Raw genomic sequence first — 24264 nt, 5'->3', positions numbered from 1 at the left:
CGTGCCGCGGGCCGCGTCCCCGGCAGACGCCGGGACAAGCAGAATGGCGGGGGGGCGGGTCCTGCGATCCCAGACCGCTGCAGACTGCCAGGGGGGACGGGTCCTGCGGTCTCAGACCACTACAGACAGCCAGGGGGGCGAGTCCTGCGGGCTAACCGCAGAGGGGAGGGATCAGGGAGTAACAGGCAGTCACAGTGAGAGGAGGGGGAAGGAGGGGTTAGAGGAGGAATAACAACTTGGCGGGCTATTTAAACCTGTACCTTCAGTACTTGGTTGTTCAAGTTCCCTACCGGTTTCTATGCTCTGTTGCTGTTTATTCTACGTTTTGATTTCACGGACTTCTTGACCCTTGGCTGGATTATTAGACTTGCTATTTGGATTAACCCTTGCTGTGCTGCGTATCTCTATTGGATTATACGGACTTTCTGACCCTTGGCTGTATACTGGACTCTGCTTGCCGGACTGCCCTTTACTCTACCCCCTTGCACCCGGTGTCTCTATGCGCTGTGCTCCAACCCCCAACTCACCCTTGACAATAATGCTATCATATCCCCTCTGAGGCGCCGTTTTTCTAAACTAAACAGATTTAAATTTGTTAACCTTTCTTCATAACTAAAGTGCTCCATTCCTTTTATTAATTTTGTAGCCCGCCTCTGCACCCTTTCTAGTGCTATGATATCCTTCTTTAGAATAGGTGCCCAAAATTGCACAACATATTCAAGGTGCGGGCTTACCATTGATTTATACAGAGGCAAAATTATATTTTTATCCCGCGACTTGATGCCCTTTTTTATGCACGACAATACTTTACTGGCCATAGCAACCGCAGACTGACATTGCACATTGTTGCCTAGTTTGTTGTCTATAACAATTCCCAAATCCTTCTCATTTGTCGCTACCCCTAATTCACTACCGTTTAGGTTGCTTGTGCGTTCCGTACCCCGAAGTGCATAACTTTACATTTATCTACATTGAATTTCATCTGCCATTTGTGTGCCCATTCCCACAGTCTATCTAGATCCCTCTGCAGCACAGTAATATCCCGCTCGCCCTGTATTACTTTACCTAGCTTAGTGTCATCTGCAAACACAGAAACATAACTCTCAACACCTATTGCCAGGTCATTTTTAAATATGTTGAATAAAATTGGTCCCAGAACAGAACCCTGAGGGACACCACTTACCACTTTTGACCAGCTTGAACATTTACCATTTATAACAACTCTCTGTACTCTATCTCTAAGCCAATGTTCTACCCAAGAACAAGAATTTGCATCTAGACCAATTTCCTTCAGTTTGAATACTAACCTATTGTGTGGAACCGTGTCAAACGCCTTGGCAAAATCCAAGTAGATTACATCCACTGCAACACCCTGATCTACACTTCTACTTCTTCATAGAATGCAATTAAATTAGTTTGACAGGACCTACGTTTCATAAAAACCATGCTGATTTATGCTAATAATACTGTTCTTCCCAATGAATTCTTGAATATTATCCCTAAACAGCCCTTCAAATACTTTCCCAACCACAGAAGTTAAGCTCACAGGTCTATAGTTTCCGGGCACAGAGTTTGAACCCTTTTTGAAAATAGGAACCACATCTGCCTTCCTCCAATCCTCTGGTACAATTCCTGAAAGAAAAGAATCCTGAAAGATTACAAACAGAGGTTCACTTATTTCCTGACACAGCTCCTTAAGTACTCGTGGGTGAATACCGTCAGGCCCCGGAGCTTTGTTAACATTAACTTTCTTTAGTTGCTGCAGCACCTTGTCCTGAGCCATCCAATCACAGTTTGACTGTAAAACAATTTCAGTAGTCCTATGTATATCCATTGCCATAGGTTCCTCCTTAATATATACTGAGGAAAAATAGTTATTTAAAGTTTCTGCTTTTTCCTAGTCCTTCTTAACCAACATTCCCCTCTCTGTTTTTAATGTTTTCATTTTTTTTTTTTTTTTTTAGAATTTATGTACTTAAAGAATTTTTTGGGGTTAGTTTTGCTCTCTTTGGCAATCACCCTCTCATTTTCTAGTTTAGCCCATCTAATCACCTTTTTTGCATGCTTTATTGGCTTCCTTATATCTTATATAGGATGCCTCTGATTTAAATGCTGTAAAAGCCATTTTCTTCTTTTTAATTTTCTGCTTAACGTCCCCACTAAACCACATTGGTTTCAATTTGTTTGTTTTATATTTGTTTCCTAGTGGTACATACTGAGAAGTGTACCCTGCTAATGTTTGTTTGAAAATACTCAATTTTTCCTTAGTGTTTTTTATCCCTGAAGAGTTTATGCCAGTCAATAAGTTGTAAAGCTGCCCTTATCATATTGAAATTGGCCTTCTTAAAATTATACGTTTTAGTATTCCCCATGGGCAATTTCTTTTTTTGAGTTTATTTCAAAAGAGACCATATTGTGATCACTATTACCCAAGTGCTACCCCACTTGAATGTTAGACACAAGATCAACATTGTTTGTTATCACCAGATCCAGACAAGTATCCTTTCTAGTTGTTGCTTGTACCAGTTGTGTCATGAAGGTGTCATTTAACAAGTTCAAAAACCTGAATCCCCTTGCAGAACTACTAGTCCCTCTATCCCAATTTATGTCCAGGTAATTAAAATCTCCAATAATGAACGTGTTACCCAGATGTGCAGCTTTCTCAATTTCCTCTAACAGCTGCTCTTCCTCATCATTATGAACATTAGGTGGTTTATAACATATCCCAACCATTAACTGTTTTCCTTTTTTTGCCCCAAATTGATATCTACCCAGAAAGCTTCCACATTTCCCTTGTCACCTTCAAGATGCTTAATATTTGACTTTAGCTTGTTGTTAACATACAAGCATACTCCTCCTCCCTTCCTGCTTTTTATAACCTTTTAAGTTCACTGCCCAGTCATGGGTCTCATCCCACCATGTTTCTGTTACACCTATTATATCATATTGTTTGTGTATGCTATTGCATCTAGTTCTCCCATTTTGTTATTTAGGCTTCTTGCATTAGCAAGCATACATTTAATATTACCCTGAGTCTCTTGAATTTTATGAGAATTTTTATTAATACATACCTCCTCTGTTCTGATCTTGCCCCTCCCCCATCTCCACCCCCCTTGTTCTGATCTGAAACCCTTCTCCTTTCTGTGCTATCTCCATTTTCAAGATCTTTGTGTAGTTCTGTGGTTTTAAAAGAAGTCCCTGCTTGTCAAAGGGGAGTCATAGTTTAACAAACTTATATTAAAAGGGCAAAAATCTGAGGTATTTACAGAAATATAAACCCTTGGTCATGAACGAGTTTACTTTAGGAATGTATTTGGTGGTGCTGAACCATATTTAGGTGCGTGTTAGTTGTTGGGTAAAATTTCCACCTACAATTGCTTTTGACCCTTGCTGTACATTTAAAGTGGAAGTCCCAGGGAACTGGGAATTGTTTTTCTCCTTGCTGTATACAGTTATGTGGGTTAGCATTGGCACAATCCTTGATTTATCTAAATTTGTTCCAACTCCTTTCATTATCCTTGGTCATGGAGCCTGCCTTTGTTGTCACTTATGTGATATGTTGGGTGATCTTCTTTGCTCAAACATCCTTATGGAAATTCAAATATAGTCTGTTTCTCCATTAATCAGAGGGTCCAGCTAGCTGAACCATTCACAGGCGTATAAGGTATCAGGAAAACATCAGTGTTCGTCTAGCAGACCAAGCTAAGAGTACAAAACTAGTACACATACAAATGGCTACAATGCAGCTGCATGAAAATGTATTACACAAAACTTTAACTGTTTAATAAAAAAAAACAGAAAGTAGTCCAATGTGTTTGAAAACCTATTGTTAATCTAATACTAGTCATAAAAAATTTGTGGGGGTTTTAAACAAAATAAAATTTTGGAACTTCAATATTCGGAATTTTTTGTGTTCATTCATTTTATTATACTTAACAGATATTACCCGAAACCCACCTCATTGCATATGCTGCAACCCTTCATCGCAAGAAATCCATTGTGGCAGCTCTATATAAAGTAATCCAAGAACCAAATAATGAGGTAAGCTTTCCTATAGCAGTTTTCCCCCACACTTTTTCAGATGATGTTTTTCAACTAGATTTGTTAATCTCGAGGATATATTTATCAAATCTTGTGTTAATATAGTTCATTGTATTAATATTACAATATACCATTAACACAAAATGTAGCCCATCTTTCACCTGTTCTTAGTTGTGAGTTTTGCTCTTACTGAGAGTTAATGCACTTTAGCATAACTAATGTTGCTCTTTAAAGCCATTTACCACTAATATTTATCATATCTTTTAATTTGGTGTATTCAAATTATTAATATGTTACATAATTTGCTGTGCCTTTTTTCCATATTATGGGATTTCCCTGGCACATAAATTGTAATATGCTACAAAACTGCTTTTACTTGATGATGCCTCGATAATGCCTCGATAATGCCTCGATATTGAGGCATTACAGCAACACCGTTTGAGTTTTTTTTAAAGCAGACGTCCATCCCCATAATGTGTATGGCACAAATGGACATTCCGGGGAGGGATCACACGAGGCCCCTAAAGCCAGGCAGATCATTGGTCACTAAGGGGTTAAAGGACTTGAAGAACTACTGGTATGGGGAGAGTTTGATAACCTAGGATAGGGTATTCTAGAGAATATGGGCAGTCTTGTATACAGGCTTGAGACATAGACATCAAAACAGAGAAAAGGCAATGATCATCAGATGAGAGGAGGGACTATGTAGGTGTGTATTTGGAGAAAAGTGAGGAGACATACAGCTGTGGCCAAAAGTTTTGAGGATTGCAGAAATATACATTTTCACCGTCTGCTGCCTCAGTTTAGATGATGGCAATTTGCATATACTCCAAAATGTTATAAAGAGTGATCAGATGAACTGCAGTGCAAGATGAACTGCTTTGCACAAATAGGGCTTCACAGGCAGATATTGCTGCTAGTAAGATTACACCTTTATCAACCATTTATCGGATCATCAAGAACTTCCATGACAAAGCTTCCTGCGTTCTTGCTCTATTTGACCTCCCAGACGTAAAGGTAGGGAGCACACCTAATTTGAGAATGTTCTAGTAGTCGTTTATCCATTCCTTTGTCCTTACAATGGAACCAGAAACCCATGCAAGTGATGGCAGTCATTGATTCTGGTGCTAGTGGATGTTTTATGCATCTCCAACTTGCCAAGCACCTATCTGTTGCTACTGGGCATGAAACTAAACCCCTCAGTGCAAGCAGTTGATGGCAGCCCTTTATCATCAGGACTTGTCACCTCTGAATCTTTGCTACTATGAACTGAAATCATTTGATTAGGTATGCTCTCCGCTTCTCCCCCTCATCCTAGGGGCTTTGTCCCTATAATCCTGCTATTGACTAGTATACTGGCTCTGTTTCATCCTTGAAAAATGTGTTTTCAATGGCACTTCTGTTGAATTCCTTGGTTGTATCCTGTCTCCCAATTAAGTCCAGAAGGACCAGCACCTATGAACATGAAATCTGTATACAATTTTACCGGAAATATATAAGAAACATTTTTGTGCATTACCATGCTCAATTCTCCTGGAACTCACAAGCTCAGAATGTATTAGACTTATTAAAGTAATAGTTTATTACTGCTCCTATTCTCTCTGCTCCTGATCCATCTCTCCTTTGTTTCCCAGAAGTTGACACTTCTGACCGAGCAGTAGGAGCTGTTCTTCTCCAAAGACGGGAGCCCAAACACCATCTACTTCCCATTGCATACTTTTCTTGTAAATTATCCCCAGCTGAAATAAACTATGTTGTGGGTGAAAAAATAATTGCTGGCCATGAAGGGTGCTCTGAAGGAATGGCAGCACATTTTAGCAGTTGTTGTTCACCCAATAATGGTATTGACAGACCATCGAAATCTTGAGTAAGTCCTTACAGCTCGATTTATCTGCTGGACTCCAAGAATACCAGGGCAAATGCTCTGTCCCGCCTTGATGGAAGCGAAGCACAACCTGCTACTTAACCTACTGTTGAGAAAATATCTATGTTCCCTCCCGTGCCAGATTAGTCATCGTTCAGTACTGTCATGGTTCTCGACTAGCAGGACATGATGGTGTTTGGAAAACTGAGGAACTAGTTTCTCATCCTCTTTTGGTAGCCTCAGTTACCAAAGGCTGTCACTGAGTATGCGGTTTCCTGCCCTGTATGCGCTACATGCAAGAATACTCGCCTACACCCTGCAGTCCTTCTACAGCAACTTCAGGTTCCTTCCTGTCCCTTGGAAGACATCACTATGGACCTCAGTCAAGCAACTCCATCGCAGGGTTATAATACTGTTGTCAGGCTCCCAGGCCTGCTCCACTAAGCTCCCTACCTGCTGCGGTTCCCCCTGCAACCTCGGCCACACGCCACGCTGCCGCTCCATCGCGGGGTAGGCCGCGTCCCTGGCCTCCAGTTCCCCCTGCAACCTCCGCTGCATGCCACGTTGCCGCTCTATCGCGGGGTAGTCCGCGTCGCCAGACTCCAGTAGAACACGTGCCGCGATCCACGAGCGCCTCCATGTTGGTGACGGCAAGGGGGCATATCCCAACATCCGTGAACTCTAGCTCATTGGCAGAGGCGGGGGAGACGGGGAGAAAGGCTGGCAATTCCTTAGGGGGATTGCATAGTATAGTGGGATAAGGCGGGATCACTCTGAAGCTAGAGGGAGGGGATTTACCTGACTTTGGCATTGCTTGCTGGACTTTGTGTATCTCTCCTATACTGACCTGGCTCGTTACCCGTTGTTGCACTGTTGCCACCTATCCTGATCCTGGTTCGCGTCCCGGACTTCACTTTAGCCTTTGGCCCTTACCCTTCAGACCACAAATACCTTGGCCACCTACTTCTCCACCCTGCTCTACGCTCACTGCACACCCTGACAACTGTTCTAGTGGTCATAGACCGCTTTTCTATAATGCTTATTTCATCCCTATTGAGGGCCTTCCTTACGGACTATCGCTTTAATATTCCTACGTAAAATATTGCACCTGCATGGTCTTACTTTGTCTACAGTGTCTGATAGATACACTAATTCACTGCCCGCTTTCGAAAAGCATTTTGCCAAGAACTTGGATCTCTCGTTATTTCTCCTCAGCATTCCCTCAACAAACTAATGAGCAGACTGAAAGAATGAAACCAGAATTTGAGTATAACGACAATCACAGTGCCATCAACATGTCACAATTCTATGCTAATTATGGGCAACATCCCAGCATGATTCCTGATCAGTCAAACATATCCAATGTCCCTGAGATTTCCAAACATATAATTACTCTGAAATCTTAATTTAACACTCTAAAGGGTATTCTTAGAAGGCTTAGAAAACTTTTAATGTTGCTGATCAGAAGCAAAGATGTAGAAGACAAGGTTTGGCTGTCAACCATCAGTCTGTGCCTATCTTTTCCCTCCAAGGATCCTACTCCAAGATTTCTAGGTCATTTTTTCCATCAGTTCTCTGGTTGGACCTGCAGCCATAGTATGAATCTGCCTACTCACTATTGTCTTCTATGTGTCCCTTCTAAAACCCTGGGTTTGTGACCCTTACGCTCCTCTTGTCCAGCACCTACCTCCTCTTGTCCAGCACCTACCTCCTCTTGTCCAGCGCCTACTATCACTGATGGCTCTAAGGAATTTGAAGTCAAAGCTATACTAGATTCCAGAATCAGAAAAGGCCATTTGTAATACTTGGTCAACTGAAAGCGGAATTACCCGGAAGAAGGTTCATGGGGAATACATGCCCCCAGGCTTTTCACTAAGCTCATCCTTCCAAACCTACTGGAGGTCGCGCATAGGGAAAGGTCATGAATTAAACTTTTCTCTGCAGCAGATACGCCTATGCCCGCCGCATGTCAGGTCTCCCTCGCGTGACACTGTCCAGCTGCATGTAGGGAAGCTTAGGGCTCATAGTAAACATAGGGGGAAAAAAAGAAGAAAAAAGAGAACAACTTAACTTGATCTTCACATAGAAGGGGATAAGACCTTCAAGAGGTCTTTGGATAATCTTCCCAGGAGTGGTCTGTGTCCAGGTGTAGACTGATTTGTGGTGACGTGTTTTTTTCTTTAAGTGGATTTTAGTGAAATGCATTGGTGTGGCAGCATGAAGTGAACAGACTGAACATTTGGTACTTTATATTTTTATTGGCCTATATGTATTGGGACATTCCTCTAGATTTCTTATCCAGACTCCAGCAGCTCTGATCCGGAGGTGGTCATTGAGGACAATCTGGTTGATTTTTCCTTATTTTAATATTTATTTTAATACTTATGTGCTTTTTTTTTTTTTTAATGAAATACCTTTTACATTACACTGACCCGGGATTGATAATGGAAAGCCTACAAGGGGACCGAGAATTTGGGAGCCCATGGAAGTATCGGTGCGAGGAGATCCAGCAATCCATATCCTTAGTCTGCTTGTCTTCAGCAAACCATTTGCAGGCTTTCCTGTGCATCATCTTTAGAAGAGGCTTCCTTCTGGGACGGCATCCATGCAGACCAATTTGATGCAGTGTGCGGCATATGGTCTGAGCACTGACAGGCTGACCCCCCGACCCCTTCAACCTCTGCAGCAAAGCTGGCAGCACTCATACGTCTATTTCCCAAAGACAACCTCCGGATATGACGCTGAGCACGTGCACTCAACTTCTTTGGTCGACCATGGCGAGGCCTGTTCTGAGTGGAGCCTGTCCTGTGAAACCGCTGTATGGTCTTGCCCACTGTGCTGCAGCTCAGTTTCCGGTTCTTGGCAATCTTCTTATAGCCTAGGCCATCTTTATGTAAAGCAACAATTCTTTTTTTCAGTTCGTCAGAGGATTCTTTGCCATGAGGTGCCATGTTGAACTTCCAGTATGAGAGAGTGTGAGAGCGATAACACCAAATTTAACACACCTGCTCCACATTCACACATGGGACCGTGTAACATGAGTCACATGACACTGGGGATGGAAAATGGCTTATTGGGCCCAATTTGGACATTTCCATTTAGGTTTAGACATTAATGGCTGTGTGTTGAGTTATTTTGAGGGGACAGCAATTTTACACTGTTATACAGGCTGTACACTTGCTACTTTACATTGTAGCAGAGCGTAATTAACAAAGACTTTAGATAAACACAGAGGTATTGGGGAATTGCTGAACAAATTCCCCAATACCTCTGTGTTTATCTAAAGTCTTTGTTAATGTGTGAATTGTGCTTTTATATTTAGAAAAGTCTGTGTTAGCTTCATTAATGCCTGAGGAAGGGACCTAACAAAGCTCGCAATTAAACTCTCAGCCAATAAATGGTATCATTTTAACTATACTTTTCTCCTATTTCTTGTGCTTCTCCAAGCCTCAAATAGTAAGCCAGTATCACAACCTCATGCTGACGAGTCCCATTAAGGACGAAACAGCTGTCCATGAGTAGTGATCTGGCTACTGCACCTCTTAACAGGGAAAAGAAAAAATGTTGGTGCGCTAAGCTAGTCACAGGCTCAACTGTACAGACGACTGTAATGACCCAGAGCGCCCAAAGATTGTGTTCAGGAGTTATCATGCAGTAGAAGAGTTGGACAGGGCCTGGTGCAGGGCGACTGCAGTCACCCGCGTGGGCATCTAGGGTTGTGCGGCCACATACCAGGGCCCTGACATAGTAGCTGATGGTGTCCAGAACAAAGCAGAACTTGGAGATATCCGGCAGGCACCCTTGGAGCATAGCACTAGAATCATGTGCAGGATGCTGCAGGTGGGGAGTATGGAAGCTAAGCAGAGTAAAAGCTGAAACATAGCGAGCAAGGGGAACAGAACGAGTAAGGGACAGGGAGACCGAGCAAGAAACATAGCCAGACAATACATACATGATACAGAGCACAACAAAGGACAGGAAACAAGGCAAGGAACACAAGGGATGGAGCAACGATAGGATATCTTAACTGGGACATGGGGAGAGGAACCGAAATCCTCAGATGATTCAGGGAAAGGAGGGCAAAGGTACATAAGAGACAGACAAACATGAATACAAGAACTAGCCTAGGACTATGTGATAATAATTGGAGATTCCGTCACATCATATGCTCATGGTATGCTTAGCCCACCACTACGCCAAAGTACTCCAACATTTGGTGGGTCCTAATGCTAAACCCTGCCTACTGAATCACAAATAAGCTGAAACTAAACATTGAATCTAAACACAGAACCAGGAAGGACATACCTTTAGCCTGCAGACTGAGACAAACATAACAAACTGGTGGGGCACATCTTATAAAGAAAACAGAGTTGAAGCAAAGAGCAAAACCGGAATCAATGAATCAGAAGCACAGAACAGACCGTATGGAAATCCAGGAATTGATTACAGCAAAGGAGAAACTCTAGCGAGACTGGGGGAAACTCTAGCTAGATGGGGGGAACAAGAGAGAAGCAGCTCCGCAGCCTGAATGGAGCCTGACAACTATTTTAAAAAAATGTATGATTTGATGGGGTAGATTGAGTTGGCTTCACAAAGGTGGCCTTTTTCCTCCCAAATAACCCAACAAACTAATGCATGGGGGTATCACTGTACTTAGGAGATATTACTGAACACACATTGAGGTTTTTTTTTTGACAGGGACATATAGCAGGAGCGGTAAATTCATACCTGAATTAAAATACGTGTGGAAAAAAACACACAGGAAAAAACTGTGACAAAGGCTGGTGGTAAAATGTGTGCATGAAAAAGGTAAAATACCAGCATTTTAAATTCCCAGGGGTGTATATTTTTTTGATGGGTTCAAAGATGTCTCAAATAGGATGTGTGGGCAGAATTTTGAACATGTCAAAATACCAATTTGAAAAATGCACACCTCCCAAATGTGGCCTTTTAGTGCCTGAACAACCTAATAAACACATGCATGTGGAGTATCACTGTGCTCAGGGGATGTTGCTGAACACATTGGGGTGTTGTTTGACAGTGACATATACCATGAGTGGTAAATTCATAGCTAAAGCACAATGTGTGTGAAAAAAATACTACCATAAAGTTTGACAAAGGCTGATGGTAGAATTAGTGCATGGAAAGGATTAAAATGCCAGCGTTTAAAATACCCTGGGGTGTATTTTAATTGCATTGGCCAGCATTCAAAGATGTACCAAATACCACATGGGGCAGAATGACCAGATTTGGGGATTTGAAATATCAAAACACTACTGGTAATTGTTGCCCAATATCTTGCAGAAAAAAACATAAAAACATTGGGTATTTCTAAACCCAGGAAAAATAGTAGTACATTTTAGCGAAAAATCACCATATTTTATCTTTTTTTTTATAGTAAATTAGATATGATAAAAATAATGGTATCTAAAGAAAGCCCTGCTTGTCCTGAAAAAATAGAAAGAAGAAAATTACAGCTAAACAGCAACACTGAAAAATGTTAAGAGCCTTTGTCCCAAAGTGTACTACGAGTAAGAAACAGTCTTGTCATTAAGGGGTTAAGCAAGCGTGGGATAGGCGTAAGGCTAAGCTAGAAATAGGATAAGGCCAGGCACTAAGGAAAGTATTCTGAGGTTTGTCAGACAGGATGGACTGAATGGTTCTTATCTGCCGTCACTTTCTATGTTTCTATCTCGTGAATAGCAACTAGTTAATAACCTGACTCCCTTATAAATGGTGTCAGTTTATCCCCCCCTACTGTTTTTGATTTAATAATCTACTCTTTTATTCTGTGTGAAGCAATTGTGGGTATTATATCTGATAAAACAACTGGCTTTTTTTAGTAATCAGCATCTTCTCTTACACTTCTCATAAAACAGCTGAACCTGAATTTTATCTTTATTGCAGCTTTTAGAACCAATATGCCACCAGCTCTTTGAGCTCTATCGTAGCTCTGAAGTACGACTAAAGAGATTTACAATGCAGTTCCTGCCAGCGCTTATTTGCATTTACTTGCGTCACACTTCCAGCCGTGACCGACAAAGCAATGGGTGCATTGAAGCTCTCCTACTAGGCATTTACAACCTGGTAAGCGTATGCCAGCTCTAGTCATCTATGTACACCTTGTCCAGCGTATAAACCATCTAACATATTACTAAGTTTGTTAGCCACTTCCCTTGTTTTAATTACTTTCAGTTCAGTTTTAAACATAAAATGTTAAATCCTTTGATGTTTGTTAGAAAAATTTCCCAAAAAAAATTTCCTGTGGAAGAAGCCAGTAACTATACAAGCAGACTTTAGCCTGAACCAGACAATAATGGTGGATAGCTATAAAAATAGTTTTTGTCCAAACTGTCATCCTAGCTACCAGTGGAATGTCCATTTGTAAAAGATCAAGGCGTACAAAAATATATTTAAGTAATAATTTAGGTCTCTTTCACTCACAGGAGATTGCTGACAAAGACGGAAATAATAAGGTTTTATCTTTCACCATACCTTCATTATCCAAGCCCTCTGTATATCATGAGGTAAGTAGCTCAGCCAAGGGACCTACACTACCTGTTTGATAAATTAACATTTTATCCTCCTGGATGGAACTGACCCTTGTGTGAACAGTGATCTTCCAGCACCTATTCCTTTTTATGATGCAGACTGTGAAATCTGTTATTGCAAACATGCCTGTAGTAGTGCTTTTTCAACTTTAAGTCTTTGATTGAGTTGCATGAAAATTTGTTCTAACAGACTTATCAACTAAGAAATTTAGCTGTGCCAATACTGAGATGCCGTAAGCATATCATCAGTTTGTGATTTTCAAATAACAGAAGTAACTAGGCATCCCAGAACATTGTAAAACACATCAAATATACAGTGTGTTAAAAGGTAAAACTTGCTGTTGAAAGGATGATTCTCATTGAAGTCATGCCTGAATTCTTGTGTTTGGTAAAAAGTATTCCTTTACTGGCTAACTGAAATCGCAATCTTCCAACATTACTTATATATTATATATTATACACTTCAAATTGGAGTTGCTCATTCATTTATACAGCATCAGAATTTATCAGAATTGAAGATGTTGATGTTTTATATATATATTTTTTTATTCACATGTATTATTCTTTTGTATTGTCTATAAACTTCCCATTAATGCAGTGAGTCTCAAAATGTTTTATACCCTGTCCACTCTGCTGCAGTGCTCTCCCACAGGTGTTTTTTTTGTTTTTTGTTTTTTCATATTACCGTATTTGCTCGATTATAAGACGACCCTGATTATAAGACGACCCCCCAAAATCTGAATATTAACTTAGGAAAAAAAAAAAAGCCTGAATATAAGACGACCCCAAAGGAAAAAAGTTTTACCAGTAAATGTTAATTCATGTAAACTATTTTTTTTTAATAAAAGCTATGATTGAGAAAAATATTTTTTTTGTTTTTATTTCTTGTATTTTCCAACCTGTCCCCCAGTTACGCACATCTGCCCCCAGGCTTGCCACTGCAATATGGCACTGTGGCCCGTGATATGCCTTTTAACCCTCTATATGCCACTGTGCCCCATGGTATGCCTTTTGACCCCCTATGTCAGGGCTCGACAAATCCCAGGCGCCAGGTCGCCATGGCGACAGAGAATTTTGTCCTGGCGCCTAGGTTTTGTCAGCCTCTTACATCCAGAAAAAATTGTGGATGTAAGAGGCTGAGTCACCACACGGGGGCGCTGTTGCTGCTGTCTGCCCAGGAGTCTGGGCAGACAGCACATCCACTCAGAGCCCGCCCCCGAGCCTGAGATCACTCCCACGGAGTGAGCCTGTAGGCTGAAAACGCGGTTGCTGCAAAACCAGCAATCGTGTTTTCAGCTGCCACAGGCAGCTTCACGGAAGGGGGTTGTGTGTTGATTGGGTCCCCACACAAGTGTGGGGACCGGACCCAACACCCCCCAGCTGCCTGATCGCTCCATGAGAGCGACAGTGCAGCGTTAACCCCTTCAGTGCAGCGATCGCGGCATTTAGGGGTTAATTCCCGTTTTGTACGGGGCTCTGCTGCTGGTGGTCTGCCTGGAAGCCCAGGCAGACCAGCAACAGCAAAAACGAGCCCCCACAAGCCCTTTGATGATTCCTGTAGGCATGGAAGCCTACAGCAGTCATCAAAGACTCCCCTCCCTGCAATGGCTGGTCTATAGACCAGCAATTGAGTCCCAGCTGCCAGAGGCAGCTTCAGGGACAGGGGAGAGTGTTCTTTGGTCTCCACATGAGTGTGGAGAGCAGCCCCAACACCCCCCTGCTGCCTGATCGCTCCATGAGAGCGACAGTGCAGCGTTAACCCCTTCAATGCCACAATTGTGTATGACACATTTGTGGCATTGCAGGGGTTAACATTTGTCCCCACAAGCTTGTGGGGACTAAATATCAATCAATGCTGTGCTCCAATGGAACATCAGCATCGAAAGAGTTAAAAAAAATTAATAAAAAAAAAAAAACAGCACTCACCTGAAAGTCCAGGGTGCTTCCAGGTCAAGCGCTGTGAGTTTAGTAAGTGGGCTGATGATGATCAGATCACTCCTGACCAAGTGTTAGTTTAAAAAAATCCTGGCTCCTAACTTTTTTACCTGGCGCCTAGATTCACAACAAATTTGTCAAGCCCTGCCCTATGTGCCACTCTGCCTCCAGAAATGCCTTATACCCCTATATCCCATTCTGGCATTTAGTGGGTTAAAATGCATATTATGGGGCAGAGTGCCATATAGGGAGGTATAAGGCATTTCAGGAGGCAGAGTGCTCTATTAAATGCCCCGTTAACGCCACTCCAGAAATGCCCTATGCCCCCATTTAACACACACACACACCCTATACCCCCATTTAACTAACACACACACACACTCTCTCTCTCTCTCTCTCTCCCTCCCCCCTCTCTCTCACCTCTCACCCCTCTCTTACCAGTGCTTCCAGCCGGGGCAGCTGGTTGACGTCGCCTTCCGCTGCAGCCGGAAGGAGGTGGAGTTGGCAGCGGGGGTTTGTATGCGTCCGTCGCGTATACTTTCCCCAGCTGTCAGAGATCAGAGTTCCCCGCACCGGTGCGGGGAGCTCTGGTCTCTGACAGTCGGGGAAGGTCTACGCGACGGACGCAGACAACCCCCGCTGCTAGCCACACCTCCTTCCGGCTGCAGAGGACGTTGTCTACGCGGATCGCGTAGACGTCAACCCGCTGCCCCGGCAACACAGCAGGAAGCACCGGAAAGTGTGTGTATGATGGGGGGGGGTGAGACAGGAGGATCCAGGTCCCCTGCAGCGGTGCGGGGGATCTGGATCTTAGTCTCCTAATCAGACCTCTATTTGAGGTCTGATTAGAAGACGACCCCGATTAGAAGACGAGGGGTATTTTTCAGAGCATTTGCTCGGAAAAAAACCTCGTCTTATAATCGAGCAAATACGGTATGTCTATATAAATTCATCCACTTTCCTCAGATATGGATAGTTTCTCCTACATACAGTCCTGTATTATGAGAGTGGACATCCATGATGGGATACACCACCAGTCATTTGATTGTGTTTCTTTAAGCTTTAAAAGTTAATTAGGTAGAAAAAGACATATAATTCATCAGGTACATCCATTTCACAACCCCATATAAGTTGATCTAAAATGAGACAAAAACCTCCAATAAGACAGGAATGCCATCTCAAAGGGAAATAAATTCCTTCTTGACTCCAAGGCAGTTGGATCAACATTCTTGTTTATGAACTCTAAGAATGGATTCCTTTCAGTGGGTGGGTGTTTTGCCCAATCAATGACGATACGGAATGGCAGCACAACACACAGCAATCTGATCAAGCAAAACTTTAATATAGAACTCTTACTACAGCAGATAGAAAATAGTTATGTGTATAAAATTATATGTGTGTGTAAAACGAGTTAAGCAATCAATCAATATCACAGCTATCAATACTATAGTGTCAAATGTCAATACAGTAATACATCACCGAGCCAAGTAGTTATCACTCCTCTGGCTGATTAACTCGCAACTCAGCTGGGAAAACCCTCAGAACATGTCAAAAAGACATATTGAACAGTGTCAAAAGCCTTACTGAAATCTAGATACACAATGTTCACTATATTGAGTGACTAAACTAATTGATCAATAAAAAAATCAGTGAGATTAGTTTGACATGATCTTCCTGAAGTAAACCCATGTTTTTCTTAAAAACTGTCAGGGTTCCACCCTGCTAGCCTAGGCAATGTGATAATTATAACATTGTCATGTCTACCTACAGCCACTAGTGGCCACCCTTCCCTCTAAGGAGCACCTCCTTATCATACTGTGGTAAAAAATAGAATAATTTGTTCTTCATCACCCAACTGGATACTTGACTAATAAAAGTCTATGGAGAAACATATATATATATGTATAGAAGTGTGTAAGAGAGGGTGATCAGGTGCTTTATATAAAAATGAGGTGTATAATTTAATGCAGCCCACTTATTCAAGTAGAAAACACCCAATCTACTTTTTAAACAAAAAACATATAAAGAGTGAAAGGAGCATGAAATACAATTATTATTTATACAAGTATCAGAAATGTATTATAATACAATATAATACAATACAATATAATACAGTAAAAACTTACATCAGTATCAACATGTATAAAATGATATATCTTGTTATCTTGTTGATATAGCTGAGTTTGTGTAACTTGTATTGTACTATGTATATAGTGGAAATGCTACACAAATACAGTTCAGCTGAACACATATACATACAGTCTCAACAGATATATATTGATTGTAATGACTCTTATTATCGCTACTTCTAATAATAGGTTTAACAAATTTTATTTTTATCGCGAGATTAGAGACAAATTGTGTAATAAATAAGTGTTGTACAATCTTTCAACATCAGTCATACTTCTTTGATCTGATTTTTATGGTATCGTCTGTTAAATTATAAAATATTAATCTTAGTTGTTGACTTAGTCTTATACTGTTTCTTTAGAATGTGCATGGGTAATCCAAGGAGACCATATCTCCAAATATTTCTTTCTATTTCCAGTACTTAAAAAATAACCTTCTTACATTTTGCATTGGAATTGGACTTGTGAGTGTATTTCTTCCCAGGAAATTTTTCCTGGTTTCTTCCAATTCCTTGCTATAACCAGTTTACTGGCTAATAATAGTTGAATTAATAGAATTTTCTGCATATTTTGTAATTTAGTTGAACCAATGTGGAACAGAAATATTTGGAGTGATGGGATAATTTCTTGATTTAATATCTCTTTAATTACCGTAAACAGGATTTTAATTATATCTCCTCGCATTCCCACCACATATGGTACATGGTTCCATGTTTTTTCCCACATCTCCAGCATAGTCTGGAGGTATTTTTATCAAATTTAGAAAGTAAAGTTGGAGTCCTGTACCATCTGTGTACTATTTTATAATGTAGTTATAATGTAGTTCATGCATGCTTAAACAGTGTGAAAATTTCTTAATTTCATTGTATGCTCGCAGCCAATCTTCAATTGGATAAAATTCTCCTGTATCTTTTTCCCATTTTTCTTTGTTTGATAAAGGCGTGTCAGGTATTAAATTCTCTCTCAGTAATTTGAATTTACGGATTAAACAGGATTTATAATGTTTATTAAGGAAATCTTCTAACTGTATAGGTCGTGTTAATCCTGCTGATTGAAGGAAATGTTTTATTAAGTAAGTGTAGAATTCATTATTAGGGATTTTCAATTTCTCTTTCAAAGAAGTCCATGGTAAAAGAGTATTTAAATTATATAAATCTGATATATATTGTATATTGGCTTGTCTCCAACTTTTTATATTTAAGTCGCTGATGTAATTTGTCAGTGCCTCTAGTGGAGCAGAATATTGAACTCCTTTCTCAATTTGCATACTCTTTTTACATTTATCTAGAGAAATTATTAAATCCTTAATTACTGAATTATCGGTTATAATATTCTTAGTTAAATCATAATTTATCCAAATCAAATCAAATGGTTGTGGAGAATTAATATTTTCCATCTCGATATTAAACCATACTGTGTTGTCTTCTTTAGATCTATCCCACAAAAGGAAATGAGTGAGCATACAGATTTCGTGTAATTCTTTAATATTAGGAAAGGATAAACCTCCCTTTTGTGTACTGTTAGATGCTCTTTTGTGTAAAATTCTTGGGATCTTGTCTTGCCATATAATTTTTGTAAATAACTTTTGAATTTTGGAGAGAATAGAATAAGGGACTCTCAGTGGTAAAGCTCTTAAGATATATAGAATTTTAGGAACATAGTAAGCGTTAATTGCGTTCAATCTCCCTAGCCGCGAGATTTCAAGTCCTTTCCAGTCTAATAATTTCTTTCTCATTTTATTAATGCTAAGTAGTTATCTCTAACCATTTCTTTGAGATTGTATTTTATTTGTATGCCCAGAGAACTATTGCTCCAGTCAACATTTATGTATGTTCTTAAAGTTTTAGCTTGTTCTTCTGTTTGAAAATTCCTAATTGCCTGAGCTAATGGTTCAATTGTTAAGATGTAGAGTAATGGGGCTTAAGGACATCCCTGTCTCGTACCGTTGCTAATTTTAAAGCCTTTGGAAGTGAACATAGGTCAAGTTATTAATGCTGAAGAGTTTTTATATAAAGCTAGAACATTATTTCTAAATTGTCCTGAAATACCAAAGACTTCCAATGTTTCTGCTAGGAATAACCAATCCACCTGATCTGCATCTAATGCCACAAAGGCTGTATGCGTACAATTTTTATTAGACAAATTGATAAGATTTATTATTTTGCGGGTATTGTCTGTTAGCGCTCTATCTTTTATAAATTCTGTTTGATCTGGGTGGATGATTTCCGGGAGATATATTTTAAGTCTTTCGGCTAAGATCTTTGAGTATATCTGGTTATCTATGTTAATCAATGAGATTTGTCTATAATTAGTTACATTGTTTGGATCTTTATTAGGTTTTAGTATTGGGCATATTGACGCTTGAAGCATTTCGGGTGGGAAATTAGATCCCTCCGTTATTTCTTTGAATAAATTAAATAATTAGGGAATTACAGTCGCTTTAAATATTAAATAGAACGCTGGTTCTTTGGTCAGTCAATAGTTACATAGTTCATAAGGTTGAAAAAAGACCTAAGTCCATCAAGTTCAACCCTTCTACCCAGGGCCGGCCCATGACATTGTGCTGCCTGGGGCGAAGCGTGAAATGCTGCCCCCCCCCCCCGCTTCGGGGGAAAAAATTCTGCAAAAACTGTCCTACATCCATTATTACAAAGTTCTATTTATCCCTACAGTAAGTAAAGTGCCAGGAAACAGATAACCAAATACACACCAGGACAGGCTCTGACACACCGAGGCCCAAACACACACACATAGTCCCCACTATAAAGAAATCAGCAATTGTGTTTCACAAACTCCAAAGAACCAATTTAAGTTTCCTTTTTCATAAAATATTCAGATTGAAATAGAGTAAATAACACAATACCTTCACTTTTCCTCACACTGATGTCTGGAGTTTTGTCCTTTGACGTGACTAGAAATTCAGGAAGGCGTTTTTTTCTCTGGATAAATAAAAATTACAAAGTTCTATTTATCCCTACAGTAAGTAAAGTGCCAGGAAACAGATAACCAAATACACACCAGGACAGGCTCTGACACCTGTCAAGAGCATAAAAAATGCTTTCCACATTGCTGCTTATTGTGTGTATCTGACTGTGCCCCCTGCCAGGCCCCTTTGTGCATTGATTTATTTGAGGCCCCACTTGTGTTTTGATGCCCCCCCCTTTTGTACTGGTTAATTATAATGTCCCCTATACCCATGTGTATCACCCCCCCCCCTTTGTGTATAGATCGTCCTAACCACCCTGTTGTGTCCTCACTCCCCAGCCACCCTCTAGGGGCATGAATATGTCCTTTAAAATTATGTCCTTCCCACCCTTTAAAATTAGACCTTTCTTTAGATAACCAGATAAGACAGATAACCACAAGCCCTATTAGTTGTAGTTACCTCAAAAACAGAAGGCACAGCCAGTGTATGTTAACATTAAACCTGCTCCAAGGCCAAGAAGGTTCTACATATGTATTACAAAAAATCCTATACATATTTGGAAGAAAAAACAGTGATTTCAGAGGTTCATGATAACCTCCATAAACAGCCATTTTAACAGGGAAAAGAAAAAATGTCGGTGCGCTAAGCTAGTCACAGGCTCAAATAATACAAATGTGTAATACGAGGCCTACCAAAAAGGTGTAAGCATGCTGCAAAAAACAGTGTATTGGCAGTACAATGTATACAAAAAGCAAAAACCGTCTGAGCTTCTTACCCTAACAAATATATAAACATAATATAAATGAGAGGTTTTGGTTATATGAATTGGCCAAAGCATAATTAAGCTCACCCGCCAACCTCTCATTTATATTATGTTTATATATTTGTTGCCAACTTTATTAGGGTAAGAAGCGCAGACGGTTTTTGCTTTTTGTATACATTGTACAGCCAATACACTGTTTTTTGCAGCATGCTTACACCTGTTTGGTAGGCCTCGTATTACACATTTGTATTATTTGAGCCTGTGACTAGCTTAGCGCACCGACATTTTTTCTTTTCCCTGTTTGCACATATTTGATGTTGTTGGCTCCTCATTAGTCTGGTTGCAGCTTGCTGTCCAGGGGTTAATAGGGAGGAGGTTTAATTGCACCTCCCCCAACACATTAATAAGGTTTTGGTAGCAGTATAAACTGCTTTGTGTGCCCACTATGTAGGAGGTGAGAGTAGGTTCTCACCCTATTGAGAGTGTGCCTTGATGTGGCGGGTGAGCTTAATTATGCTTTGGCCAATTCATATAACCAAAACCTCTCATTTATATTATGTTTATATATTTGTTGCCAACTTTATTAGGGTAAGAAGCGCAGACGGTTTTTGCTTTTTGTAGCCATTTTAACAGGCTTAACACTTGAGCTGACAGCTCACCTCTCATGTGCTGAGGTATTGAGGTCATACATTTGTGCTGTTTTGAGCAGTTGCTGTTTGCTTTGTACCACCTACCAGTACACCCATTTTGGTTCCCATTTCATATTAAATAGAATATCGCCAATATGGAAGAACAGAAGGGGAGTGAACATCACCTGCACACATTTCAGACATGGTGCACTGTAGGCCCGCAAATATGTTTCAATAATATTCAATTGTTAATGTCCCCTCTCCACAGCAACCCTCTAGGGGCATGAATATGTCTGTCCGCGACTCCATCGGTCCGCTTATCACCTCAATTTTTTTTATTTTTTTTTAAATACTTACTCAGGTGTTCTGGCGCCCTGAGCGGACTACTCCTCTGGCGCCCCCCCATCCCAAAAAAAGAAAGGAATAAAAACTTGTAACAAAACTTGTAACAAAACCCCAATCACTATATACTACGCCAAACATTGATGTGGTGTAGGCCTACCACTTCATTGTCTGGCTTAGTAGTAGGGATGCACCAAAACGAATTCTGGACTGAAACCGAAAGTGCAGCATTTACCTGGCCAAAACCGAATATGACCCCCCCACACCATAAAAAAATCTAACACTTTTATTTAAAGTAAGTAACACACCAAAATAGGACAAAACAATTAAATAATATTATATATATATATATATTTATGATTAACAGCAATCACATTCCTATCATGCCCAGGCATACCCAGATTCCAGGATGTACTCGCAGACTTGGCATGATAGGAGTATGATTGCCCTATCTACCCCTTCTCACTCCCTTCTCCCTATCTACCCCCTTTCCCCTGTCTCACTCCCTTCTCCCTATCTACCCCCTCCTAACTATCTACCCTTTCCCTCTTTGAAGTCCTGCGGTGGGGGTGCAAGGCCTCTGCCTCCCAGCTCTGCCACTGTATGGAACAGTATAGAATGATGGGAGTTATGATGTACTTTAAGAGCATAATTAGATCATGAAAAAGACATTGGAAATGGTACAGCATAACACCCATCACTCTCACACGTATACCAATCCACACATATACACTAATCCACACATATATACCAATCCACATTTACCAATCCACACATATACACTAATCCACACATATATATCAATCCACACACATACCAATCCACACATATACCAATTCACACATATACAAATCCACACATATACCAATCCACACATACACCAATCCACACATACACCAATCCACACATACACCAATCCACTCTCACTCTCACTGAATGATTTCCTACCTTTCCTCTTTTCTCCTTACAGCTCCTTTTCCTTCTCTTCGCTCCTCTTCTTCAGTTCTTCTGTCTTCTTCCGGGTCAGAGGGCACGGACAGCGGTGGGCGCGGCTTCAGTGTTGTGCGCCGGGATCTGACAACAAACCCCGGCGCACAGCAGCTGTTGCCGCGCGGATCACAAGGGAGCGGTATCGGAGGTGTTTAACAGACCTCCGGCTCCCTTGAGTGATTTTAAGCCGGGTTCAAGGGAGATCCTTGAACCGGCTTAAAATCACTCAAGGCAGCCGGAGGTCTGTTAAAGACCTCCGATACCCAGTGCCGGCCCAAGAATTAATGCCGCCTGGGGCGAAGTTTAAAATGCATTTTAAACTTCGCCGACGCCATTATCTACCCTAAAGCCCCCCGCCCGGGGACTTACCTTTAAACAGTCCTGCGGCGAGTCTCCCTGCTCTGCCACGGTGCCGGCTTGTAATGCTGAGCGCCGTAAATTGACGTCACTTCCGGCGCTCAGCATTACAAGCCGGCACCGTGGCAGAGCACGGAGACTCGCCGCAGAGGAGAGAGGGGCGCCGAGCGGGTAAGCGAAAACCACTCGGCGCCCCTCTCTCTCCTCCGCTTAAAAAAAAAAAGCGCTTGGGGAGGCAAAGTGCCGCCCCTTCAAAAGTGCCGCCTGGGGCAATTGCCCCAGTCGGCTCCATTGTAGGGCCGGCCCTGCCGATACCGCTCCCTTGCGAGCCTGCTCCTCCAGCGGCGGACATTACTGTCCGTCTCTGGAGGGGTGCCGGGTGCCCCCCTGATGAGCGGCACCCGGTGCGGACCGCCCCCCCCCTGCTAGGTACGCTGCTGGCGGCAGCGGTACGCTACGGTGGCGTCGGACCCCGCGGCGACACCCCCTGGAGTGTGGCGCCCTGTGCAGTCGCACAGGTCGCACACCCCAAAGGCCGGCCCTGTACTTACGTTTTCTTCTTCCACCGACGTGCTCTTCAGCCTCTACTCGCTCGAGATCTTCTCCTTGTCACGCGGTGATGGGCAACTGCTCTGCGTGAGCCCGCCCCCTTGAGCGTCACGGCGCATCAAGGGGGTGGAACGAAGAGCCGAACCGATCGGCACGCTGTACGCAGGCAAGATTTTAAGTAATTAAACGGCGGCGGTTTTACATTTATGTTAAAACCGGCGCCGGTAGCCGCATCGGATGGCAAAACAGTGGAACTTGGGGCGGCAAAGTGCCGCCCCTTCAAAAGTGCCGCTTAGGGGCAATTGCCCCAGTCTGCCCCATTATAGGGCCGGCCCTGCTTCTACCTAACCTTTCTATTCTTGATCCAAAAGAAGGCAAAAAACCCCTAATTAAGCTACTTCGAATTCTGCCATCAGGGGAAAAAATTCGTTCTTGACTCCAAGAGGCAATCGGATTTCTCCTTGGATCAAGAAGCTCTAAAATATTAATATTATTCTATTTATATCCCTGTATATCATGCCTTTCTAAGAAAATATCGAGGCCCCTTTTGAAGGTATCTAATGTATTGGATAACACCACCTCCCTTGGAAGTGAATTCCATACCTTAATTGTCCTCACTGTGAAGAATCCCTTCCTTTGTCGTCTATGAAACCTGCGCTCTTCCAGTCTCAGAGGGTGACCTCTTGTTCTTTGTACTTTTCTGTTAATGAACAGGTCACTGAAGAGCTCTTTATATTGGCCCTGCATATATTTATATAATGTTATCATATCCCCTCTGAGATGCCGTTTTTCCAGTGTATATAATTTTAACTTTTTTAGTCTCTCTTTATAACTAGTATCTCCCAATCCCCTTATTAATTTCGTAGCCCTCCTTTGCACTTTTTCTAATTCCATAATGTCTTTTTTAAGGACCGGTGCCCAGAATTGTACCGCATATTCAAGGTGAGGTCTTACCAAAGACCTGTAAAGAGGCAAGATGATATCCTCCTCCCTTGAATCAATACCTCTTTTTATGCATGCCAACACCTTATTGGCCCTCGCAGCTGCTTGCTGGCATTGCGCACTGTTGTCAAGTCTGTTGTCAACCGTTATTCCTAAATCCTTGTCATTGGTAGTTTCCCCCAAGGATATTCCATTTAAAGAATAGGTTGCATTTTTATTATTTTTACCATAATGCATAACTTTGCA

General features: G+C 41.5%; 1 protein-coding gene across 3 annotated transcripts in view; it reads left to right on the top strand.

The window, feature by feature from the left end:
* HYCC2 (hyccin PI4KA lipid kinase complex subunit 2) overlaps positions 1 to 24264 on the top strand; it is a 210157-nt gene that overhangs the window by 79610 nt on the left and 106283 nt on the right. For all 3 annotated transcript variants that reach the window (XM_053472271.1, XM_053472270.1, XM_053472269.1), the window contains exons 4-6: positions 3940 to 4041; positions 11813 to 11992; positions 12352 to 12432. In XM_053472271.1, coding sequence (XP_053328246.1) covers positions 3940 to 4041; positions 11813 to 11992; positions 12352 to 12432 — 363 coding nt within the window. The remainder of the gene's footprint in view (positions 1 to 3939; positions 4042 to 11812; positions 11993 to 12351; positions 12433 to 24264) is intronic.

Source organism: Spea bombifrons, chromosome 7 (assembly GCF_027358695.1).
Source record: "Spea bombifrons isolate aSpeBom1 chromosome 7, aSpeBom1.2.pri, whole genome shotgun sequence".
Classification (NCBI taxonomy): Eukaryota; Metazoa; Chordata; class Amphibia; order Anura; family Pelobatidae; genus Spea; species Spea bombifrons.
Note: the sequence above shows the minus strand (reverse complement) of the source record. Positions and strands in the feature narration are given on the sequence as shown.